Source organism: Olea europaea, chromosome 4 (assembly GCF_002742605.1).
Source record: "Olea europaea var. sylvestris chromosome 4, O_europaea_v1, whole genome shotgun sequence".
NCBI classification, from domain to species: domain Eukaryota; kingdom Viridiplantae; phylum Streptophyta; class Magnoliopsida; order Lamiales; family Oleaceae; genus Olea; species Olea europaea.
Window position 1 is genome coordinate 2,275,719 of NC_036240.1, and position 24,993 is coordinate 2,300,711.

At 37.0% G+C, this 24,993-nt stretch overlaps 3 protein-coding genes across 4 annotated transcripts in view; 1 reads left to right on the forward strand and 2 right to left on the reverse strand.

Moving 5' to 3' along the window:
* The window catches only part of LOC111393258 (histone deacetylase 19-like), a 28,179-nt gene extending 16,615 nt beyond the window's left edge, over window positions 1-11,564 (forward strand). For both annotated transcript variants that reach the window (XM_023018705.1, XM_023018706.1), the window contains 2 exons: window positions 9,666-9,670; window positions 11,492-11,564. In XM_023018705.1, coding sequence (XP_022874473.1) covers window positions 9,666-9,670; window positions 11,492-11,554 — 68 coding nt within the window. In that variant the 3' untranslated portion in view covers window positions 11,555-11,564. The remainder of the gene's footprint in view (window positions 1-9,665; window positions 9,671-11,491) is intronic.
* LOC111393259 lies at window positions 11,282-14,723 on the reverse strand. Its single transcript, XM_023018707.1, has 4 exons — window positions 14,136-14,723; window positions 12,246-12,308; window positions 12,075-12,143; window positions 11,282-11,996 (listed from the first exon to the last, which is right to left on the reverse strand). Exons 1-4 carry the CDS (start codon window positions 14,466-14,468, stop codon window positions 11,796-11,798), a joined length of 666 nt encoding a protein of 221 aa, XP_022874475.1. The 5' UTR covers window positions 14,469-14,723; the 3' UTR covers window positions 11,282-11,795.
* Window positions 14,724-17,169: 2,446 nt separating this feature from the next.
* LOC111393260 lies at window positions 17,170-18,365 on the reverse strand. Its single transcript, XM_023018708.1, has one exon. It carries the CDS (start codon window positions 18,162-18,164, stop codon window positions 17,616-17,618), a length of 549 nt encoding a protein of 182 aa, XP_022874476.1. The 5' UTR covers window positions 18,165-18,365; the 3' UTR covers window positions 17,170-17,615.
* Window positions 18,366-24,993: the final 6,628 nt, after the last annotated feature.

The window sequence follows — 24,993 nt, forward strand, 5'->3', positions numbered from 1 at the left end:
AAAAATTTTTATAAAAAGGAATTTTTTTTTTTTAAAAATTTTTTTAAATTTTTTTTCCATGAAAAAAAAAAAAAAAAAAAAAAGGGAAAAAAAAAAGTGCCATAGTAGGGTAGGAAAACCAATTTCCCACCATATATGGTGGGAATTGGTTTTCCTTAAAAACCAAGAAAATTCCAAACTTCAAGACAACCTAGAATTCGAATTCCATGGAAAAAAAATTGCATCAAACACCTAAAGTTGGAAAATTCAATTCCAATTCCATCTTTCAATTCCATTTCCACCCTATCAAACACACCCTTAGTGGACCATAATATATGGAATTTAAGATCTCTAATTACACAAGTTAATCCCTCCCTTTCTTTACCATTGGCAATTCTCATGGTAAGCCATGATAACATGACATGTAGGATAACAAGTACCAAAACATTTTAGGGATTTAGACCAGATCACAACCAATATTTGAGACATGTAGGACTGAATACGAGTTCAATAGAGTTGAAATCAAACCTTTCTTATGGGAATAAACAACCTGTTGTTGGTTACCTTAACAATTGTTTCCAAAACATGAACTGTGTTTTGGGAATAAATGTCAATGTTCTGACATAGGATCAAATGCCCGTGAATCAATTATCCAAGGGTTAAAGGATAATGGTTAAAAGATAGTAAAATTATGGAGGAAGTTGAATTTCCTACTTGCAAACTTTCAGCACAATTCTTAATTGTTCTTTCATAAAAGGCCTATTTGAGGCTAAACTGGATCTATCCTCTGTACTAAATATTCTCTGGTAGCACCTTGATAAGCGTTTTGTAGCAAATTAATTATTTCCTTTATCACCAAATTCGGTTTTCCATGCAACTTTTAGCAGATTTGTTTTGTAAGCATTTTTTTTTTTTACAATAGTCGCCCCATTTTTATTGTCTTCATACCCATTTCTCGTACCACTTTGTTGATTTTGGCATGCAAGACAATACAGAAACCAACATCTAACTAGAGAATAGGCCAGAATCATATCATTAGGATAAAGGTGACTACCTGTTGGTTTGTTGTCTCGAACAACTTTTTTTCTGAATCTTTAGGTGCAGGTGGGTAACTGATCCCAACATATTATATTTCTTGGTGGTCTCCTTACTACATTCCACAATGTTGATCAATGTTTTTGAATCTAAGGCATCCTAGTTCCTAATGCAGAACGGAAGCGAGAAACAGATGAAGAGAGACAAGTGGAGAAGATGAGGAGAAAGGAGAGGGAAGAGAAGAAAAAGAAGTTATGGGAGAGAGGAACATCTAAATACGAGAGAGTAACACTATAAAAGAACTTAAACTCTATTTAAACAGAAACTAAAGGTTTTAACACTTATTTGGGCACTAAAGTTAAGGGTGTGCCTTTGTCACCAAACTTAATTTTCTTAAGAAATTAGCACTAAACTTCTATTTCTTACCCTTTTATTCTCTACTTATCCTCGTCTTTGAAAACTATCGAAACATCACAAAAGAAAATCGTACATGGAATAATTTGAGACCTTAAGTTAGAAGTCTTGTGGCTATGTGGAAGAATTTCTTAACCCCGTAGTCACTCTAATTTCACATGTTATTATCTGTTTACTGGGGCGCTGGTGTGTTTGAGGGTCGCAGGTGTACTTGGTTGATGAAGAATGTTGCTGGATTGACTGACTATAGTTAAGCTGAACATTTGGGCACGCTATCGTGTGGGATGCAACAATGGATCTTTTTACTTTTCCTTTTTTTTAGTTGATTGTGCTAATCTATAGTTTTGTGGCTAATAACAAGAAGGGATTTCAGTGTTGATGAAGGGGAAGGAAAGCCATGGGCATTCAGGAATACTCCAAAATTTTGATCCTTTTCAAGTTAAAAAGTGTCTGACCTTTTTTCGTCTTCTCTCTCCAAAACGATCCTCTCAAAATTTCCTCTTTAATACTTCCAATATTTCTTTCTGATCCGCATTGTAGTTTTCTCTCCGTCATTTCAAATATAATTTATGGCTTCTTTTTTTCTCAAAATCACAGATCTGAAAAAGGCTTCTTGATTCACCATTCATATTAATCTTTTCTTTTCTTTTCGTTTATCTACGTTCACTTCTTTGCTACCAGCATAATTAACTCTTCATATTTTCAGAAATGGCATCCCATGACCACGAATTAACCATAAAATCCAATTGCAATTTACTTTCTGAACCTTCTAAAGTTAAAGGTGTTCTCATGTCATCTTTCTCTGAGTAAATGTAATATATGTTTTTTGGTAATTGACTAGTGGATTTCGGGGGGGAAAAAAGGGAAGCATTTTTTGTTGTATGTCACGTGGTGTTATAAACAGGAGTTCGTGGGCAAGAAACAACAAATTCTACTAGAGTAATTGATGTTCAACATAAATGGAGAAAATCGTATAGATTAATCCTGGAAAATGTAGTAGTCCAAGACCTTATGTTAATTAGTTCTATTCTAAGTTGTAAGTAGTTTAAAGCAGTATTGAGTTGCTGTCTAGAGTTTTGTTATAGTAAAACATTTCCTCTACAATACTAAAGAACATTGTCAAAGTTACTAAGCCCTTGTTTGTTTCCCATTATTTGACCATTAAAATGAAAAATATGACCGTTATCCATCACATCAAACCACCATATTTGAATTTTTATCTCTTGTGTGGGGCCTACATTTTTCTTTTTCATTTTCATTCTTAAATTAATGGGAAACAAACGGGGCCTAAATAACAAAGTAGTTTTGGCAGTACTCACTCCAGTTCAATAACAAATCAATTTCTGTGGTGTTGAATTATGATGAATTTATATTGGATTTGTACGAATTTTATTAAGAATCATGAACAGTATTTTCACTTTCTTTTCTATCTTTTCTCTTCATCTTATGACCTTACTTTGTCTTGATTCTATGTAATATTACCACATCTTAATGGTGTCCACAATGGAACCAAAATTTTGTCTTCAAAACAAGCTCTTAAAGCCCTTGTTATCGTTCATAAACTACTTTTTTACACGATATTGTTGATGACGTTTTTAAATTATATTTGGATTATACTGCTGGAATTCCTCGATTTATATTATTTTATCTTGTCAGGACTCTTACCGATAACATGGTGGTGGGTGTTTCTAAAGGATTTGAGAAGAAACTTCAGTTGATAGGTGTAGGATATCGTGCTACAGTTGAAGGAAAAGACATTGTTCTTAATCTCGGGTTTTCCCATCCTGTTAGGATGACAATTCCTGATGGCCTGATGGTGAAAGTTGAAGAAAACACGAGAATCACCGTGAGCGGGTATAATAAATCTGATATTGGTCAATTTGCTGCGGCGATTAGGAAGTGGAGACCTCCAGAGCCATATAAAGGCAAAGGTGTAAAATACGCGGACGAAATAGTAAGAAGAAAGGAAGGTAAAGCTGGCAAAAAGAAGTAAGATGGTTGTATTTTTGTGTATGCCTCTCCAATTTTCTTTCTAAATATTTCTTCACAGACATTTGGGATAGTTATATTTACCTGGCTGAGAGTTAGGCCATTGAATGTGTAATCAAATCAGTAAGAGGTAATTCAATTCTAACATTGTCTATTAATTTCCTTGGATCAAGCAGTAATTCATTTATTTTGACAAACTTGAATCCCTCCTTGCTATTAAACAGGTAGGAAGATCGTGTACTATAGACAAAAGTTTTTTGTCAGTCAACCTTGTTTCAAAGTGGTCATTAAAATTTGTTGTGCAAGTTTTTGAGAAGAATACTTATTCTTGTTCATATGAATAGGTATAAATAGTATTAGAAGTTCTATACAATTTAAATCACATTAGACTATAGGACTCTCCTATTAAATAGAGTCTAATAAAACAGTAAACCAAAAATACAACTAAATATCTGAATATAACAATTTCTAATTTATTCAAAACAATTCAAATAAATAAATGTCCCATTCTTCTGACTTTTCGACACTCCCTCTTAAGTTGGTGCATGAATGTCTATCATGCCCAACTTGCTAGTTAAATGTACAAAGTTAGGTCTTTGTGGTCCTATAGTTGAAATGCTGGCAATTTGCTGAGTAGTTGGTATAAATGGTAGCCAAATATGTCTAGCTTCAATCTTCTCCTCAATTAAATGTGGAGCAATTTTCATACGTTTTGTCTTATCATGTTGAATTGGATTATGTGCAATACTAATTGCAGCTTCATTATCACAATACAACTTCATAGGATTTTATGTTGATTTTCCCAATTCATCTGAAATTCGACTCAGCCATATAATTTCAAAAACCCCAAGAGTCATTGCTCTGAATTCAACTTCAGTGTTACTTCTAACTACATCACTCTATTTTTTACTACGCTAAGTTATAAGATTACCCCAAACAAAGGTACAAAATCCATATGTAAATCTTTTGTCGCTTATAGACTCAACCTAATCTGCATCAGTGTAAACTTCAATCCCTCGATTCTCACTTTTCTTAAAAAATAAACCTTTTTCAGAAGTATTTTTCAAGTACATTAGAATCCTGTATATAGCATGAAGATGTTCTTCATATGGAGCATGCATAAAACTGACTAACCACGCTAACAGCAAAAGCAATATCAGGACAAGTATCAGCATAAATCAACTTTCATACCAACTTTTGATATTTTGTAGTATCCACTGGAATGCCCTTTGTTTCTCCAATTTTTAAATTTTTACGTTAAGATCTATTGGAGTCTCTGAAAGTTTCCATCCAATCGTTCATGTCTCTTTCAATAAGTCTAGGATATATTTTCTTTGAAATACAACAATTCTCTTTTTAGAGCGGGCAATTTCCATCGTAAGAAAATATCTTAAAGCTCCCAAATCTTTAATTTCAAACTCAGATGATCGGTGTGCTTTTAGTCTAGCCATTTCATTCAAGTCATATTCAGTAAGAATAATGTCATCGACATATATTATCAGTACTGAAATTTTTCCTTCAATTGATCGTCTAATGAACAAAGTATGATCTATTTGTCCCTAATGATAGCCTCATTTTTTTACCGACCGAGTAAACTTATCAAACCAAGGTCTTGGACAGTGCTTAAGCCCATATAATCATTTATTCAGTTTACAAACATTAGATATGAATTTCTCTTCGAAGCTAGGTGGAGAGTCCATTTAAACTTCTTCATCAAGATCTCTATTCAAGAATGCATTTTTGACATCCAACTATTGCAAAGGCCATTCCAAGTTCACAGCAACTGATAACAATACTCCGATTGTATTCAACTTAGCCACAGGTGCAAAAGTTTCTGAATAATCAATTCCATATGTCTGAGTATAGCCTTTAGCTACCAACCTAGCTTGTACCTTTGTAATGAGCCGTCAAAATTATATTCAACGGTGAACGCCCACTTACACCCAACTGTTGATTTTCCTCTAGGTAAAATCATCACTTCCCATGTTTTGTTTTTCTCTAGAGCATTCATCTCTTCAAGTACTACCTTCCTCCACTTAGGAACATTCAGAGCTTCCTGCACATTCTCTGGAACTTCTACACTCGAAAGTTGAAATATAAAGGAAGCAAAAGATGGAGATAACGGTTCATTAGACACAAAGTTAGACATAGGATATCTGGTACAAGACCTAACACCTTTTCGAGGAGCAGAAGGAATATTTAGATTATCATGAGACTCAACAGGACAAGTGGAATTTTTACTCAACTGTTTTAGTTCTGATTTCTGAGAGGAATCATGCTGTGTTGCGAAGTAGTTTCCTCTTTTCCTTGATTGTTATTCCTCTTTAAGTGGACAATGAGCTCTTGAGTATTTCTACCTTTTTATTTCCAATATCTGTAACTTCGTGATGGTATTAAGGTAGATTGTCATATATTCTCAGTATTTAAACCACTTGCTACTGAAACTAATTGATTATTCCTTTCTACTAAATCTTTTTTTCCTAAATCCGGACTATAATTTTGGCTGTCTAACCTACGGACAGCACTTATACTATCCTTAGCCCTTAACTTCAAAATACTTGAGCAATCATAGCCCTTAACTTCAAAATACTTGAGCAATCATTGTTCAACTGTTCATCACCCAGAACATATTTAGCACCTAAATTATCAACTGTGCTTCTGCCTAAGTCGAAATATTCTGCATTTTTCATACAGGTGTCTGATTCTAAGCCCAATTTTCCTACACTATTCAAGAAGTTTCTAAAATATGAACTACCAGCCGAATCTTCACAATCTTTATGACAAAAAGACCGAACAATTGAAAGAAATTTCTGTAAAGGTCTCCCCGTTTCATTGTGTTCTGTATTGTCTATATATATATATGTACAGTTATTTTGTCTACAAGGAAAGTACGTAAATTAATACAATCCCTAAAAATCAACAATAATTCATTCTCCCAATTATATTAAGTTATTTACAGTAACACTTTATTCTCCCCCCGAAGATGAGAATCAAAATATGGTTTATCTTCAAAAAATGTTATATCCATTGCAATAAACATCTTTTTTGAAATGGGATCAAAACATTTGTAACCTATTTCCGTTGGAGAGTATCCAATAAACACACATTTCTTAGCCCTAGGATCTAACTTTCCTCGGTTATGATCATGAATATGTACAAAAGCAATACACCCAAAGATTTTCAATTGCAATTCAGAATGTATTCGGGAAGATGGAAAGGTCTCTTAAACATTTCAAATGGAGTTTTAAACTTTAACACTGTTGTGGGCATTCTATTAATTAAATAAATTGCTGTAAGGATAGCGTCACCCCATAAATATTTAGGAACGTTTATTGAAAAATAGTAATGACCGAGCTACCTCTAGAAGATGCCTATTCTTTCTCTTTGCCACTCCATTTTGTTGTGGTGTAACGACAAGAGCTTTGATGTATTATACCATTTTCAACAAAATATTTTCCTAAAACCTTATTAAAGTACTCTTTCCCATTGTCACTTCTAAAAATCTAAATGTTGGTTTGAAACTGTGTTTGAACCATTTTATGAAACTCCTTAAATACTTTCTCAACTTCAGAATTTTCCATTAATAAATATACCCAACTTATCCTTGTATGATCATCTATTAGTGCGATAAACCAACGTTTTCCTGAAAGAGTACTAATTTTAGATGGACCCCATACGTCACAAATTTCACATTAGAACAAAGATAAATCTTTATTATCAAACAATGTCGGAAGCAAGTGCTTTAAATACTGAAAATTTGGATGGCCTAACCTAAAATGCCATAACATTATTTCATTATCACGAAAGACAAAAATAGATTTAAAACAAGTACTCAGAGATTGTTTTCTCAATTGAGTCATATCCTCAAAGAAGTAGAGTCCTCCACTTTGTCTAGCACTGACAATCGTCCTCCCAGAGTTTAAATCCTGAAACTTGCAATGAGAAGGAAAGAAATTAGCTTGACACCTTTGATCTAGGGCTAATTTGCTACTTGACAACAATTACAAGACAAGTTAGGAACATGGAGAACATTTTGAAGGATAATGGACGAAGAAAGAGGACTAAATCCTTTTTCAGCTATCTTAATTTTCTGATTTCATGTGCAAAGACTGTAAGATGAAAACAATTCTGCAGAACCAGTCACATAGTCTGTTGCACCTGAATCTATGATCCAAGAACAATTAGAATTAGCATTAGCAAGGGTTGTAGATAGGTAATTACCTTTATGGGCTAAGGAATAAGAAGAAGAGTTAATGGATGAGCAAAGAGGTTTTTGTAGGTGTTCTATTTGTTCCTTTGTGAAAGGGTTAGACAGTGTCGAAGCTGGCTGCATATCTACTTGGAAAGCACGACTGTCACCTCTATTCTTTTTCTTCCAATTAGGTGGCTTACCATGTAACTTCCAATATGTCTCCCTTGTGTGCCAATGATGCTTACATTGATCGCACCATGGTTATTTATTTTTTTTTTTAATTATTATTTTTTTTTCACTTAGTTTGTCTTCACAAGTTTGCTGTTCAGAACTTCTGGTGGCAAGAGTAGAGCACTCTGTTTCCAGGTTGCTGTTCAGCATCACAATTCTTCTTCACTCTTCTCGTCTAACCTCAAAGAACACATCACGAATCCCTGGAAGAGGCTTACATCCAATGATTCTACGCCGCACCTCATCAAGTTCCTGGTTTAGACTAGCGAGAAACACATAGACCCGTTCACACTCTATCAGCTTTTTGTGTCTTGCACTGTCTTTGGGGCTTTCCATTCTTCATTATAACAAAGATCTAACTCTTGCCAAATAATCATGAGTTCGTTGTAATAGTCTGTGACTTTGCGATTGCCTTGCTTGGAATGCCATAACTTTGATTTTAACTCAAAGATTTGAGAAGAATTCTCAATATTTGAGTATGTTTGCTGAACCACATCACATACATCTTTGGCTGTTGGCAAATAAAGGAATGGTCTGCCAATTCCTGGCTCCATGAAGTCAATTTACCAAGCTGTTATCATGGAATTTTGAGATCGCCATATCTTTACTTTCAGATCATATCCAGCAGGTTGTCATTCTTCACCATTCGAAAAACCTAGTTTGCCTTTGCTGTCGATGACGAGCTTCATAGATTGAGGCCATTCAAAATAGTTCTTACCATTTAATTTGTGAACTGTTATTGTAGAGAATGAGATAAATCTGAACTAGGAGGCAAAGTTCCCGGACTGGATTCATCTTCTTCAATAATGAAGAAGAGCTGCTCCTTGTAGCTCCAATCATGGCCATCTTCACCATGGTCAGTAGGAAGTGACTCAAGCTAAACCCAGCTCTGATACCATGTAAGTTTTTGAGATGAAAACTTATTCTCGTATATCATTAATCTGCTATTAGAGTCCTATACAACGTAAATCACCTTAGACTATAGGACTCTCCTAATGGATAGAATCTAATAAAACAGTAAACCAAAAATACAACAAAGTGTCTGTTTGGGAGTGATTTTGAGAATTGATTTTTTGACCGTTAGGAGAAAAGTGGGATTCACCTGTAAGAGAAGAAGTCAAATATGACGGTTAGAATAGTGAAATAACGGTCAAAAAATCACTCCCAAACAGGCTGTAAGTATCTAAATATAACAATTTCAGATTTATTCAAAACAATTCAAATAAATAAATCTCCTAACTTTTCGACACGTTGTTTATAAACGGTTCAAATCATAAATAGATAAAAATTAGTGTTAGAAAAATGAGTAGTATTTCGAAATGTATAGATAAAAAGTAGTTTCAATGTTTTATAAAGATGAATCAAATATAGGTTTCTTAAGAAATATTTATTGAAACATATCTGATTTGATAAGGTCTTCCATGTGACTAAGAATTTAATTGAGTGACTAAATTGAAAAGATTAATAATATGAAATTTGTTTTCACTTCCCAATTGAAATGTCTCTTTATATTTGAATCAACAGTCTGTTGCTTTCTGTTGTGAAATTTTGGCAAATTAGCTTTAACAGTTTTTATTTTCACTTCTTATTCATGTTACTTGAGGAATAATCACGTGAAAAGCTTGCATAATCCAGTCTAATGTCGTGAGGTTTGTTACTTGTTAGATGGGTTGTTAAACAAAACTTAATAACATAATATTGCATTTGGTCTGCTCTTTTGAAGTTGTAATTTCGCAAAATACTAAAAACGCATTTGATCCGATATTTATGAAAATGCATTTTCAAAATAAGAATAAATTTATAACATAAAATTTAAAATGTATTTTTGACGTTTCGAGTGTATTCAATGAAAATTCTAGAAACACTCAAAATATAGAAAATAAGAGTTTAAATAAAATTAAAAAAAAAAAAAGAAAACTTCACAAAAATAAAATTTGAATTTTTAAACAAATAGAATTTAAAGAAAATAAAATTCCAAAAAAAAATAAAAATTTTAAAAAAATAAAAATTATAAAAAAAATTTTAAATAGTTCAAACTCTTAATATTTATTTGCATAAAAATTCTAAAAATTGAAAAAATAGTTCATTTCATTAATTTTTATTTTTATTTCCGATATTTTAAACATCATCTATCATTTATTTTTATTTTATTTTATAACAAAAAAAATGTTGTAAGATTCACCAATTTAAATGTGTGTGTGTATTATATATTAAAATTTTAAATTAAACTTGTTTTCTAGTTTTCTGTGCTTTAAGAAATAGTTTTTCAAAATGGCAAACCGAATATGTTTTTAACAATCTTAAAAACAATCTCATAACAAAAAATTGAATATCGAAATATAAACCAAACGAGCCCTAAACTTTCATATTTTTCAATAAAAGAAAAACTCCTTCAAACAATTATTTATTATATATAATATATATTAAATATTATATCAAGTGAGAAATATTTTTTGGACAATTTTATCCTTGCTCTAATTCAATTCTTTCCATAACACCTTACTTTTCGTTTTTCAACATGTATTAATTTTCAGTTAAAAATCCTCTTACATTCCCTAAATCATTCATATACCCAATAATTAACAATTATTTTTCCAATTAAAACCCTCCACCCTCGTTCATAGCCTTTGCCTTGCACTGCAAATGTGTATGCATATAATTGGTGGGTTTGGTGAATAAGTTTCTCAAAAGAGATTAATTCTCCCAAGTTTCATGTACTCTATATATTTTCAAGATTATTCAACTAATCTAGGAGTAACTAAATTATTAAAATTCATGTGCACTTATTTATTTTAAAAATTATTTGTTTAATTTATGATACAAATTATTTTCCAAGTTCACATACGCACCCTTTTGTCTAAATTAATATATATATAAGATTCCTTAATTCAAATTAATTAGATTCCATGTTCATAAATGTATTTAATTGTTTTCATGAGTATTTTGACGTAAATGAATTGATCTCCCAACTATTTAAACTCTTCCACGAATAATTTAGACATTTTATTCATCAACCTTATTGAAATTTATTTGACAGGCTTTCTATTTTGACGATTTTTTTGTGAATGGTAATAATTTTTAGGTGGCCAATAATTTGGTTGTATGAACCATAAATATAGCAAATTTTGACGGAACTCAAGGCCTTCAGAAGGACCTCCCTACACAGGGTACTCAATAGTCAATACGAAGCAAAATAAGATTATTGCGTTATGTTCCGCTCGATATTATAGATATGTATGTTGAAAATTTTATAGATATATTAATACGACTATCACCATCATTTGTCGGATCAGATTCAAAATTCCACAATAATCGTATGATATACTTGAGATTTTTTGCATTATGATATTACTTGATGAATAAAAATTTCATTCCACATAAACAATTTGTATTAACTATTTTTTATACTCACGAAATATTGCTTTTGTAACACTTATAAAATATTTTAGAAAAACGTGTTACACACGTTCAATTATGACTATTACTTTAAAAGGGCATTAGCCAGCCCAATACTCATCCAGCTACCCTAGGCCGAGCTGGGCACATCTCGGCCCAAAAAACTTCAGTTGCCTGTCGCACAAATAGGAACACAGAATAAAGCAGCATTTCTGTTTTCTTAAGAAATGACGAGGTTTTTATTTACCCCAAAAGAACTTGAAAGAAACAAAGAAAAAATGTCAAAACAATTTCTACATATCTAAAGCTTCATGCTAAGCTTGATTCTATAATACCCCCCTTTTCTTCAAGAACCACCAATTACAACTCATCATCAGCCAACCCGCCTGTAAAAAAAATGTCTGAGTCGTAATTCTCCAGCTTCAAGCGAGTCATATAACTAACTATTTGGGAACATGCAAGTTCACGAGCAGCTGGACCATCATAATATATTTATCATTCTTAACCGTTTGGTTCGGGAAAGATAAGAGACACAACCAGAGTTATTACCCTTCACCAGTCAGTTGATTCGATAAAATGACTCTGATCCAATCTCTTCCTCCAATGGCATCATATTTAGATCTGGTAGAATAAAGCCTCCATTGGATGTCTCTGTGTCTTTTAATTTGCAGGTATGAGATGAAGCCAGTTCAAAACTAGGACTAAGTCGATGCTCAGTGGTCGCACCCAAAACACTCGTTGACTGTAGATTTAGATCCAACTGCAAAATGGCAAATTCCTAATGTTATTCCTCCAATAATCAGAGCAAATGCAATAATGGTGCAGGCATAAGGATTACCTTCATTCTCTTCACGTTGTGGCTCCAAGCGCTCTGTTCACTGAAAGTCATTCGTGTTGAAGCTAATTCCTGTTTCACCAGTTACGGAATCTCAGTCAAATAGGACCAAACAAGTACAAATATGGATACAATAATCGCCAGTTGAATAATTTTTCAGTCAAATAAGCCTACCTTCCTCAAATGAAGTTTCTCCTTCAAAACCAAGTTATCATCCTCTTTGAGCTCAGAAAATGCCTGCCAAGTGCCAGCGGTAATCATTCATTCATTAATATTGAAGAACGACGCATCATTGTCCGTACACATGCATATTTAAGCCATAATAAAGTAGTAATTCAATTGTTAAAGATGACGGTGCAAAGAAAGGAATTCGTGATACAATATTAACTGGTTCAATAGAATCAGATTCGCAGCATACTTGACAAAACATAAATGCATAATTATTCAAAAAAAGGTTGAGATAAAATCAATTAAAAATAAATATAGTACAACACATGGACGCGACGTGGAAGGGCTCCACATGACTTCAGGACTACATAGGAAGGAGAAATAAGAGGGGGACAGCTTACTAGTCATCCTCTCACGCCCATTTCAACTTCTCCAAATGACTGAAATTTGACGTAAAGGGAATAATCCATTGTATTCTCTCCACAAATTTCAGCCTGCACCTCATAAGCTAAATCCATGAGACTCTACCCTACCCTACTAGAAAATTAGTCCTGACCCAAGTAGTAAAATAAACTAATATGATGTCATAAAATTATAGGGATGCTCTACAAGATCATCCGCTCACGTGCCACGAAAACAAAAAGTGGCTTCTCATGGCAGCAAGAAGAACAACGCCAAACATGATCCAAGGGCACATCCAAATGAAGCCGCTTAAAAAAAGCAAGGCCAAACATGCTCTAAGGGCACATCTGGATATGCATACATAAAACAGGCTGCTGTAGACACTCCGGCAAAACAAAATAGTCGACATGTTCTAGCCAACAATCAAAAATGCATAATAAATTTGATTCCACAAGAGCCCCCCAAAAGAATTCACTAAACCATACGCGCCCATAAACACAAAGACGTAAACCAGATCTAAATTCCCCACAACCGGGGTCCCACTTCTTCTTCATGTGGGGCCCTGCTCAAGACCCATTTGTAGGGTGGGTTCAACCAATGGCATCAAGACCGGCCACAAATTTGACTATTTGGCAGGGGTATTTTCGTCATTCAAAAGAAACTACTAGCATAAAACAAACACTCGTGAAAAACTGAAAAAAAGGTTTAGCGGATCTGGCGTTTCAAAAGAGAAAGGTACTCATATATTGAAAGCAGCGCTGACGATGAGGCATTAACAGGTCATAGGAAGAAAGAGGCGAGAAGAAATCGGGGTTTTCACGGGTATTTAATAAATTCCCACACTCCAATCGCAAAACAAAAGGCAGATTACAATTTTAAAGGTCATCCATTAATGGCTGATATAAATCCGTAATTTGCCCAAAGTTTTCCTAGAAGTATAAACAGAAAAACGAGGAGAAATGGAAGGGAAATTTTCTGAAAATGTGTTTTAACTGGAAAAAAAAGAAGACAAAATTCCAGAAATTTGACTATTTTAAAAACTGTAAACTGGTAAAAAAAAAAAGGACCAGAAATCACGATAAATATTGTTTACGTTTTCGAACACGAGAATGTTAATTCGACCTTGGAGAAGCTAAAATTAGGAAAATATGGCCCAGATTTCATTAGGAATTCTATCGACCTGAAAACGCGATAATTTTTTATAGATCGGACGGCCAGAAATCAGGCGCGAACGTCGAAAAACCTACGGCAACGTTATTCGTTATACACGATAGTAATAAAGAAGGTATCCTCAAAAGAGAAGAAAATAACGCAAAAATCTGAAAATTGTTATCGTTGGTTAGAAACGGATAGAGGAGATGAAAAAGACGTAATTAACGTCATCTGAAACAGGTGAAAAGGGTTAAGCGGCGGAAGAAGTGACACAGGTAGAGATCTACTCCAACCAGAAATTTGCAACAATCTTCACGCTTAGAGAAAAACGAGACTACAAACCTTGGATCTGACGGAGGAGGATGGATCGGAAGGTAGGCGGCTTGTCTCGTCATAGTCGCCATCGCTTGGAGAGGTAGCGCCGCCACTCCACGATGTCAGCGGAGTGGTAGGGCTAAATCTCGTGTTCGTAGTAGTGGTGGTGGCGGACTCCTTTTTCATAACAGTGACCGGCTTGGACCGCGTCTGGCGGATTCCCCACTTTTGCGGCGGCAAAGGAATAGAGCAAGGAGGCTTCGAAGAGGGCTCCGATGAAGACAACTTCCGGATACGTAACAGTAGTTCCACCACCACCGTGTCGTCCGTCAACGCCGCCCTTATCCAATCGTCCTTCATCACCACCGGCACCGGGGTTCTTCTTCAGCTATCACAAGATTCAGTGAAGATTATAGATGAGATTTTTGGGAGGGTGCATAGACTATTGAGAGAGAAAATGAGTGCCGATGTAGAGAGAGAGAGAGAGAGAGAGTGAGAGAGAGAGAGAGAGTGAGAGGAGAGCGTGGATTATGCAAAGTAAGGGGAGGCAGAGAGAGAGCGCGTGCGTATATATATACGAGGGAGAAGCAGAAGAACTCAATAGCGGAAAAATCAGAGTACCGTCAACTTGAGCGATTTTCGATTTCATTTCGTTGAAAGTAGGTAGGTTCTCGATGTACATTTTTAAATAAAATAAAATAAAATAAATGACATGTTAAAATAAAAAATAACTAGAAACCAAAAAATATCAAGAAAAATAAAATCTGTCCATAACCAGGTTGACGAATGGCGATAGGGGATCGGCATTTTTGAAGGGATTGGAGGCCCAAAACCGAGTTAAGATTTGATGCCCAATTTTGCTTTAGGTAGGTTCTCGATGTACATTTTTAAATAAAATAAAATAAAATAAATGACATGTTAAAATAAAAAATAACTAGAAACCAAAACATATCAAGAAAAATAAAATCTGTCCATAACCAGGTTGACGAATGGCGATAGGGGATCGGCATTTTTGAAGGGATTGGAGGCCCAAAACCGAGTTAAGATTTGATGCCCAATTTTGCTGTCCATTCAATTAATTTTTAACATATCATTAATAATTAACATATTTATTTTAAATTTATCTTCATTAACTTAGAATTAATTGAATTGATAGAAAAATTGGACAACAGATCTTGATTCCTCAAAACCTTGGGAAGAAAACACCTTTAGGGAGTGCGAATCTGATCCGATTATTAATTCAAACAAATTATGGAGTTACGGACTCAATAATTTATCTAGGATCTATTGATTATTGCTTATTGAAGCTGGTCGATTTTATCCTTCTCAAGACTGCATTTAAATGCTCAATTAGGTCATACGGAGGAAAGATGGAATATGCATAAGTGCTTAAGTAAATAGTAGTACAATTCAACTTTTTTCCTCATATAGGACTCTCTTATATATACTCTAACATGTGCCATCATGTTTGGAGATGGTTATGCGATTTCTCGTGATTTTTAACACATTATGGGCCCTTATCGATTGTTCTATTTCAATAATCCTATTTTAAATCATTTCAACAATCGATTATTGGTTCTCATAATCATATCCTAATGTAATATCAAATTATGTTTATATTTTGTATTTTTATCAGTCCCATAGATTTTCATATATAACTTTTGAATAATGTTATGTAGTCCCATAAAACAAGCTATGACCATAACCCATGTCATGGCCCCACTGACTTTTCAATGCCCTTTGTCTAGAAATTGCAATTTCAATCTAAGCCCCCGTTTGATCCCTATTAAATTTAATTACATTACATTTCATTTTTCTCTCTCCTATTTTTAACCATACAATCTTCCATAAAATAATATTACACGTAAATCGAAAACTTTTCCTTCTTTTTCAACTACTCATTTTTCTAAAAAATATTATTCCCCCCATTTTCATTTTCAGGTAATGGGGGTTAAACGATATCTAAAATAACGCTAGATAATAGATTAAATGAAAAATCACCTACCATATAATGTCATATTATATGAACTAAATAGCATTGCATTACCCATCATAAATTTTTGCTAATGGACCAATTGAAGTTTTTCTACAAATTAACACATTTATTATTGGCCACGTTTATACATCCATACTCCAAATAAATTTAGCAATAATTAACAATAAATGCTAACCCACCCAGACCTCTAAACATTGAATTCCAATTCAGCCGCAGATTGTCCTGATTCTGATTCATTTAAAACACAATAGGGTTTTATTTCTGTTCATACACAAGGATCCATCAAGTTAGAGTTGCTTGCTGGGGCCCCCAGGGCATATCTCCCAGTGGCAAAAGGGAAGGCGGATAGGACTCAGGGCGGTAGTGTGCAGAGTTCGATTTCCCGTAAAGTGGAATTGACTTTGTTGCAAGCGGGAGTTACCATATGAGTTAACAGCCTTGGCCTATCCATGTGCTCTCCACCCTGGCTCCTGGGAGGCACATCCTGCGATTTACCTCCTCCACGATGACTTAGGGCAGGGTCAGTGGGGGCCCTTAAAGTTGGAGTTCAACCTTTTTTTTTATTTTTAGAATTGCTTGCTGGGTCTCCAACTCCGAGGACCATATTGTTTTGAAGAAATATCTATCTACTTCAAGAATCGCAATAAAATCGAGATAAGTTCACAGAAAAATAGTACATCAGTCTCAATATAGAAACGAAACTACAATTATAAATTTTAATATTACTCATTGCATTTTGGCCTCAACCCATACAACCCATAGCTACGTACATCATGACACTAGAACCCGCAAATCCCATTCTCCTGCCGACATTAAAAAGTTTTATTGACTTTGAAGAAAATGTAAATAAAATTCTCATGCCACATCAATATTAGGGACAGTCTTATCCTACTCACTATAATCAAGATTACAATTTCGATCATCTAAATACTACCGTATAACATAAATTATTACAACTAAGGTTAAACATCCCAGGTTATTCCAGATCACAGCTGTTGTCTTGAGTGATAGTACACGTCGGATTCCACCGTGGAAATCATCACTTGCCTCCGACCCGACCAAACGAAACTACAATTATAAATTTTAATATTACTCATTGCATTTTGGCCTCAACCCATACAACCCATAGCTACGTACATCATGACACTAGAACCCGCAAATCCCATTCTCCTGCCGACATTAAAAAGTTTTATTGACTTTGAAGAGAACCGTAAATAAAATTCTCATGCCACATCAATATTAGGGACAGTCTTATCCTACTCACTATAATCAAGATTACAATTTCGATCATCTAAATACTACCGTATAACATAAATTATTACAACTAAGGTTAAACATCCCAGGTTATTCCAGATCACAGCTGTTGTCTTGAGTGATAGTACACGTCGGATTCCACCGTGGAAATCATCACTTGCCTCCGACCCGACCCAAATAAGGGAAATTCTTTAGCCAGATCGGAGCCACGAAATCTAAGCAGTAAACCAGAGCTTCGTTCTTTAGCCCAGTCAGAGTCAATCAAGATCGAGCATGAGGAGCCTTCTGAAATCACCGGAGAAATTATTGCTTTTACTGTCGAGGCTTTTCTTTTTGCAGAACGCCGGTAGAGGAAGTGAGCTTGGGGCAGGCGATAAAATGAAACCCGTCCCAGCGTAAATATCCATCTGTTTCGATACCGTCTTGGAGGTCGGAACCACCAAATCCTTGGTGACCGTCTTCGCCGCGATCTCCGAGTTCTCTTCTTTCTTAATTACCAACGAGTCGTCCAACGACGTCGTTACATCAGCCAACACTTGGCCGCGTTTCAAAATTTTTACCTTCTCCATAATCAGACTCTTGCTGTCGTCATCTGACGACGCTTTGGTTGAATTCCTACTATTAGCAGGACTCCTTTTCCGGCGACGGACTTTGGCTGGAGTAGAGCTAGGGTTAGGGCTAGAAGGAACCAAATTTTTGGGATTTTTCCTGGATTTCATAGGTGGTTGGATTAAATTATTTCGATGTTTACAACTGAATTGATTCTTCAAAATATCTTGTGGATGAAGAACTGCGACTTCTCCCATTGAATATCGAGATGTTCGCGACAAAATATATTACAAAAATAAATCAAAGACTAAGAACAAAAAGAATTGAGAAGGGGAGAATTGAACAAATCTGGTGAGATCTAGAGAAATATTAAATTGATGAAGAAATTTATTGGGTTTATCGAAGTTATAAATAGGCAATCAAAGTCGGCCATGGGAAGGTTGAAAGTCGGCAGGATTGATAACGTGCGCGAGGGTTTTTCTACGAGTAGGAATTGGGCTTAGCGTGTTAGTCTCACGGGTAAATTTCCTTATCCTAATGCCTTGGTTGACACGGTACCTAACTTTATATTTTATTGCATTCGAGTCCCTAGTGAACTTTTATTTTCCTTTCTCTTATTTTTTTAGGGTTGCACATACAAAACGACATCCCTATCATTACTAAAGGAAAAACCCAGAATTGTACATGAACTTCTACGCGTTTCGGGAAAGAAATATGAATCAAAGAAAAAATCAAAAAAGAATGTTTAATGTTGTCAATGACGGGCCACGATGATAACTTTGGAAGGCGTTTGATTCATTTTATGATTGGATTATAAAAAGGAGTTTTAGAGAGTCCTATGAAATGTTTGAATAATAAATCATATTTTGTTCGATTAAAATATTTGATTAAAATTTAAGTTAAAATCAACAATTATTTTAATCACATTTGCGGAAGCTCTCAACTTTTCTACCACACAGTCCATTGATGTTTATTAAAATTTATTAAAAATATGATTTTTATTAAAATCAAAAATGGGCTAAAGATGTAGTAATTGTGAATGTGTGATTAAAATTAATTTTTAACTTTGACTTTATTTTATAAAGGGAAACTTGCAGTCAAGATCGGTACCAAACTTTTTACTTTTATGCAGATTTGACTCAAATATTTAATTTGTAGTTCTCACAGTATCAAACATTTCGAAAACTAGCATCTAGTGTTCAAATTAATAGGAATAATTAGATTCTTTTGTTAGTAGACCAAAAATCAAAGATTTGACCAAAAGTTGACTAATTTTTAGAGGGCAAAAGAGTAACTTTACATTTTTTTAATATAAAAATACGAAAATAAAAGGATTAAATCAAAAATATAAAAAAAAAAAAGAAAAAAAAGAAAAATACTATTCATCTTTTTCCTCATCCTTCCACACCTCACTGACCCCAAAACCAAAAGCCAGAAACCATCTAAACCATCGGCACCATCGCTCGATGACCACTATTGTTACGCCCCTCATCAAACCACTTCAGAACGTCGAAGACCACTCCTATATGAGGTGCCACATGTCCCTAGAAAGTAGTTCAGAAGCGATGTCAACCTCAGTCGAACTTCAACTTGACGCACCGCAAGGCACACACATCACAAACTAAACCTGCTGAAGCAGCCGAAGCGTCCTCCTGAAATCGAAGCGTTTGGCACTCCGAGGTGCTCCCTTAACAGATCCCTCCGCTGCCAATTTCAGAAGTATATCTGTGTCAGGATCCTCTATGGATGTGACACCCCCATGAGTCTAATTGATGTGATATCAACTCAACTCAGGAGAATTAATAACCCGCCCACTCTAGATGCGGTTGATTGACACCTACGAGCAGACGTCTCACACTGTCGGATGTATACATGTGTCCCACATCCAACGATGCTTCTCGTCTATAAATACTCAAGGTTTGGCAAGAGACAAAGGTAATCAAACTCTTTCAAAACTTGACACTCCACATTCAATATTATATGTTCTTCTCTCCACTCTCTTGCACAATTTTGATGATCGACCACTGACTTGACCGTCGGAGTGTATGCGGTTGCCACCACTCCCATTGGTTCCGACCGTGTGCTCCTGACCATGTGTTGTTGTGCGCAGGGAGGAGCACGTGGAGTAGCTCTCGATTGGCCACTTGGAGGCCCAATTCGCGATGTCAACAGATTGGCGCAGTCTGTGGGAAACTTCCAACCAAAGAATTCCCCATTTACCATCGGAAAAAGCCACCAGAAAACTATTGACTTACCTTGAAAAAGGGACATTCGTGAAAAAGAACCAAGTCAACTTACAGTCTAAAGTTCATAACACCCTTGAAAAAGGAGTGAGAAAATGAGTTACAGCAATGAGGATGCAAATCTTGAAGGGCATAGAGACGCCTCTGAAAAAGAGGTGCTCCGGACCAATGTCACGCACCGGAGACCCCATCACCAGCGTTGTCGAGGCAACAGGACAACAACACTCATGGAAGAGATGACTCAAATAACTGCATGCATGAAAGACATTGCAGCCTAAAATCTGATGATGCGTGAATTCTTCATGCAAGCCCAAGGTCAGCAGAGCTTCCCAATGCCACAAGGGTTACATCCAATTCAGGGAGAAATCCCTGCATCTCATACTTGAGGTCATTTAAACCACCATAGAAAACACCCCCATTGAGAGAGAAGTGGGGAGTGGATGTCACATCTTATGCCCAGGGCAGTCAAGCGAAAGAACCATAGTTGGGAAAAAATTTTCCACGAGAAGACGAGCCACAAAGGTTGGTTAGTGTTTTTGACCGGATTGGGCAGAACTCTAGCAATAGGGTTTGCTCCGTACGATGATCAGCTTAGCAAGAACAAGGGCAAGAACAAATACCGCCTCCACCTCCGCCTAGAAATAGGCGTGAAAAGAGGAACTTGGTAGATTGGGGTAGTCAAGTAGAGGTACCTCCACCTCCCCAAAATGTGTCAGAGGAGGAAGGCTCTAAGGGGCCATGTCGCTCTTACGAAATTGATGACGATGATGACAACCTCCCTTTCTCCAGAGAAATTTGAAGCTTCCCAATACCTGCGAACTTCATGTCCCCTAAAATCTCTAAGTATAAAGGAAAGGGGACCCACAAAAATACCTCAAACCTCACTAAGTACATAACGCAGATGAGCCTCAAAGGAGCTGTTGAGGTGTGGTACAGCGTGTTACCACCTCTAAGCATCAGAAGTTGGCTAGATTTGAAGAAGGCATTTTTGAACCAATACCTCTCGCAAAGGGAAGGAGAGGCCTCAGTGCAATGCCTATAAGATATGAGGCAAGCCCCTGGCGAGACACTGAAAAGTTATCTCGCCAGATTCACTGATGAAATTACATACTGTGAACAAGTCACGGATAGAGAGGCCCTCTCAGCCTTAAAAGGAGGCCTCAACATGAACACATTATTCTGGAAAGACGTGCGAAGTAAAAATTCAGGCACTTATGACGAACTGGTTGAGATGATGAGAGTGAAAATCGTCAATGAGGAGATGATTGACCACCGAAATCGTGTAGTTCAGGGAAGTCCTCCACCTCGGAGGCAGATAGGTCAAGGACCAATGACACACCTCATCACCTAGCAATGGACCCAGGCAGGTCACACCGTAGCCCCCACATTCGGACAGGCATTGGCTTCAGCAACCCTAAATGCGGTGCCGGTACTAGCATATGAAAATAACCCTGCCGCAGCAGGGCCATCCAGAGGGACAAACAATAATCGACGCAAGAAGAAAAAATAGTCGAACAGGCTCCCGAAAGGGGCAAAGTTCTACACATTCCACCAACTATATGGCCATGACATCAGCGAATGAAGGGACGGGCCTCGATCCTCAAATCAGAGCAACTCAAGGTCCTCCAGGAGGGATCATTATCATGGACACCCTGCAGGTCTGCTTCCTCCAACAAAGAGTCGAGGCGACAAAAGGATAAATCACCTTGAAGGGGAGAAACAAGTGATAGATCTCGAGGAAAATCTATGCAAAGGAGCCAAGCCCCAGCCACCGAGGGCAATACTATCCGAAAAATTGATACAATCATTGGAGGACCTCACATTGGAGGGAATACCAGGAACGCACAGATGAACTATACAAGGGAAGCGAAAGACCCACCAATGATTACATGCATTGTCAACCAGTCCCAAACTAACAAAGCAGCTCCAATCACCTTCTCTCAAGAAGATTCGCAAGGTGTTCATCACCCTCACTGCGATGCGTTGGTGGTAAGAGCCGTTGTGGCTCGGAACGGACTAAAGCGCATGCCGGTCAACAATGGAAGCTCAGTGAATATACTGTTCGGATCAACCTTTGACAAGATACATATCGAGCATGGCTTGGTTCCCATGGCCAACCCAATATTTGGACTCACTGGTGATAGTATTATCCCACGAGGAAGAATTACTTTGCCTGTTGAGATAGGATCAACACCCCTAGTTGCTCATCACTTCAGGGAGTTTTTAGTGGTGGATCATGGGTCAGCTTACCATCGGGTACTGGGCCACCTGTACTAAAGGACCTCTGGGCTGTGACTTCCATTCACCACTTATGTATGAAGTTCCCAACTGAGCATGGGATCGCGAAGATCTGAGGCAACCAAATGGGCTTGAGATCATGGTACCTCAACTCCCTATGAAAATCTAAGCCCCGCATTGTGAATTTGATAATAACCGATGCAACAAATGAAAAAAATGGATGTAGAGATGCTTGACGTCCTGAACAAGGGTCTACCCCTGAACGGGGAAAAGACGTTGACATGATCGAGGTCCATGAAGAAGGGCACCCTCTTGATGAATTAGATCCTCAGATCATTGATTCTGAACCAAATGCAACCCCTATGAAAGAGCTTGAAACTTTCCCTACCAACTCTCAAGACCCCACTTAGGTCTTGTGACTAGGGAAAGCTTTGCCCCGTAAGATGAAAGAAGAACTGACGAACTTGTTGAAAAGGAATTTGGACGTCTTCGCATGAAAGCACGAAGACATGGTGGGAATAGACCCAAGGGTCAGCTGTCACCACTTGAATATTAACCCCACTTGCACGCCGCATCTACAAAAGAGGCGAGCACTCAATCCAGAAAGATATAAGGCGCTGAAAGAAAAAGTTGACAAGCTAAGTCGCAACGATTTCATCAGAGAAGCCATTTATTCAAAGTGGATATCCAACCCAGTGCTTGTAAAGAAATCCAGCAGGAAGTGGAGGGTGTGCATTGACGTCACCGACTTGAACAAAGCTTGCCCAAAGGACAGCTTTTCCCTTCCAAAGATAGACCAAGTCGTGGACTTCATTGCTGGACATTAACTCTTGAGATTCATGGATACTTATTCAGGGTATAACCAAATACCCATGTTCCGACTTGATAAAGAGGCCACATTGTTCATCACAAACCGAGGAATATATTGCTATAAGGTGATGTCCTTCGAATTAAAAAATGTCGGCACCACATACTAGAGGTTGGTCAACATGATATTCGCCAATCTCATTGGCAAAACTATGGAAGTCTATGTTGATGACATGCTGGTCAAAAGCCTCCACACAAGAGATCACGTAAGTCATCTGGACACCACTTTTCAAATTTTGAGGAAATACAAAATGAAGTTGAACCTACTAAAGTGCACCTTTGGGGTAGCGTTGGGTCAATTTTTGGGATACATTGTGATTCAAAGAGGGATTGAGGTAAATCCTGAGAAACTAAAGGTCTTATTAGAGATGAAGTCACCCCAGAAGCAAAAAAGGTGCAAAGCCTTAATGGAAGGACTGTTGCACTCAGTCGCTTCATCTCCAAAGCCATGGATAAGAGCATACTCTTTAAGATTCTGAAGTAGGGGAGGAAGTTCCAATGGACCGAAGAATGTGATACAGCCTTCCAAGCGCTGAAGAAACACTTGGGGGAGGCGCCCCTACTGTCTAAACTTAATCTGCGCGAGACACTCCTGCTTTATTTGGCAGTTTTGCACGAAGCAGTCAGTGTCGTGCTCGCCAGGGAAGAAGAGGTACGCTAACTGCCAGTTTACTACATCAGCAAAACCCTGCTGCCAGCAGAGACTTGCTATCCACACATGGAGAAGCTTGCACTCTCCCTTATTACCATGTCAAAGAAGCTGAAGCCATACTTTCAGGCTCATTCAATTGAAGTCCTCACCAACTTCCAACAGAAACAAGTGCTACAAAAAATAGACGCTTCGGGTCGATCGCTAAAATGGGCAATTGAGCTCAGTGAGTTCGACCTGCTATTTAAACCCCGAAGTGCCATCAAGGGTCAGGCCTTGCTGATTTTGTTGCTGAGTCCGCCAAAGTCCCAGAAATGGAGGCAACAAAGGATCCAGCATAGCCTCCAACATGGAACTATTTGTGGATGGATCGACAGGAAAAAGCGCCGTCAGAGCCGGAGTCATCCTGGAAAGCTCAGAGGGCCATAGGCTAAATTGTGCGATTAGGTTCGAATTCAAGGCCTCGAACAATGCTGCAGAGTATGAAGCCCTCTTAGCAGGCCTCAGGCTAGCCCAAGAAATGTAAGTTAAAACATTACAAGCCACTAGTGACTCACAGCTTGTGGTGAGTCAAGTCAATGGAAGATTCGCAGTCAAAGACAGTGGTATGACTGCTTATCTAAAACTAGTTCTGAGCCTAGTCCCCCACTTCGAGAGGTTCGAATTGGTCCAAGTCCCACGCCTCGAAAATACACATGCAGACGCCCTATCCAAACTTGCCAGCAGCAAGGATTATGAGCTGCTAAGAATCGTTCCAATCGAGCGCCTGCCGAAACCCTCCATCTCTGGAGATGAAGAGGTAATGTGGATTGAAGGTACCTCACCTTGAATGCAACCCATTATAGCCAATCTCAAAGGGACAAGGGGGGTGGTAGAGGAAAATTAAAACATACAGTGCTTCAATCTATATATTGCTCCTGCTCCTAGCATTTGATTTACATTTTTGTCGTTCTTGATTTTAGATTGCTTGCATCCCATTGATTCCCCACATAGGAATCTACAAGAAATTACAACACAAAACACACTCAGTGATTGCAATAAGAGAATTGGAAACGGATCGGAATTCAATTTCAATCGCTTAGTGAAAGA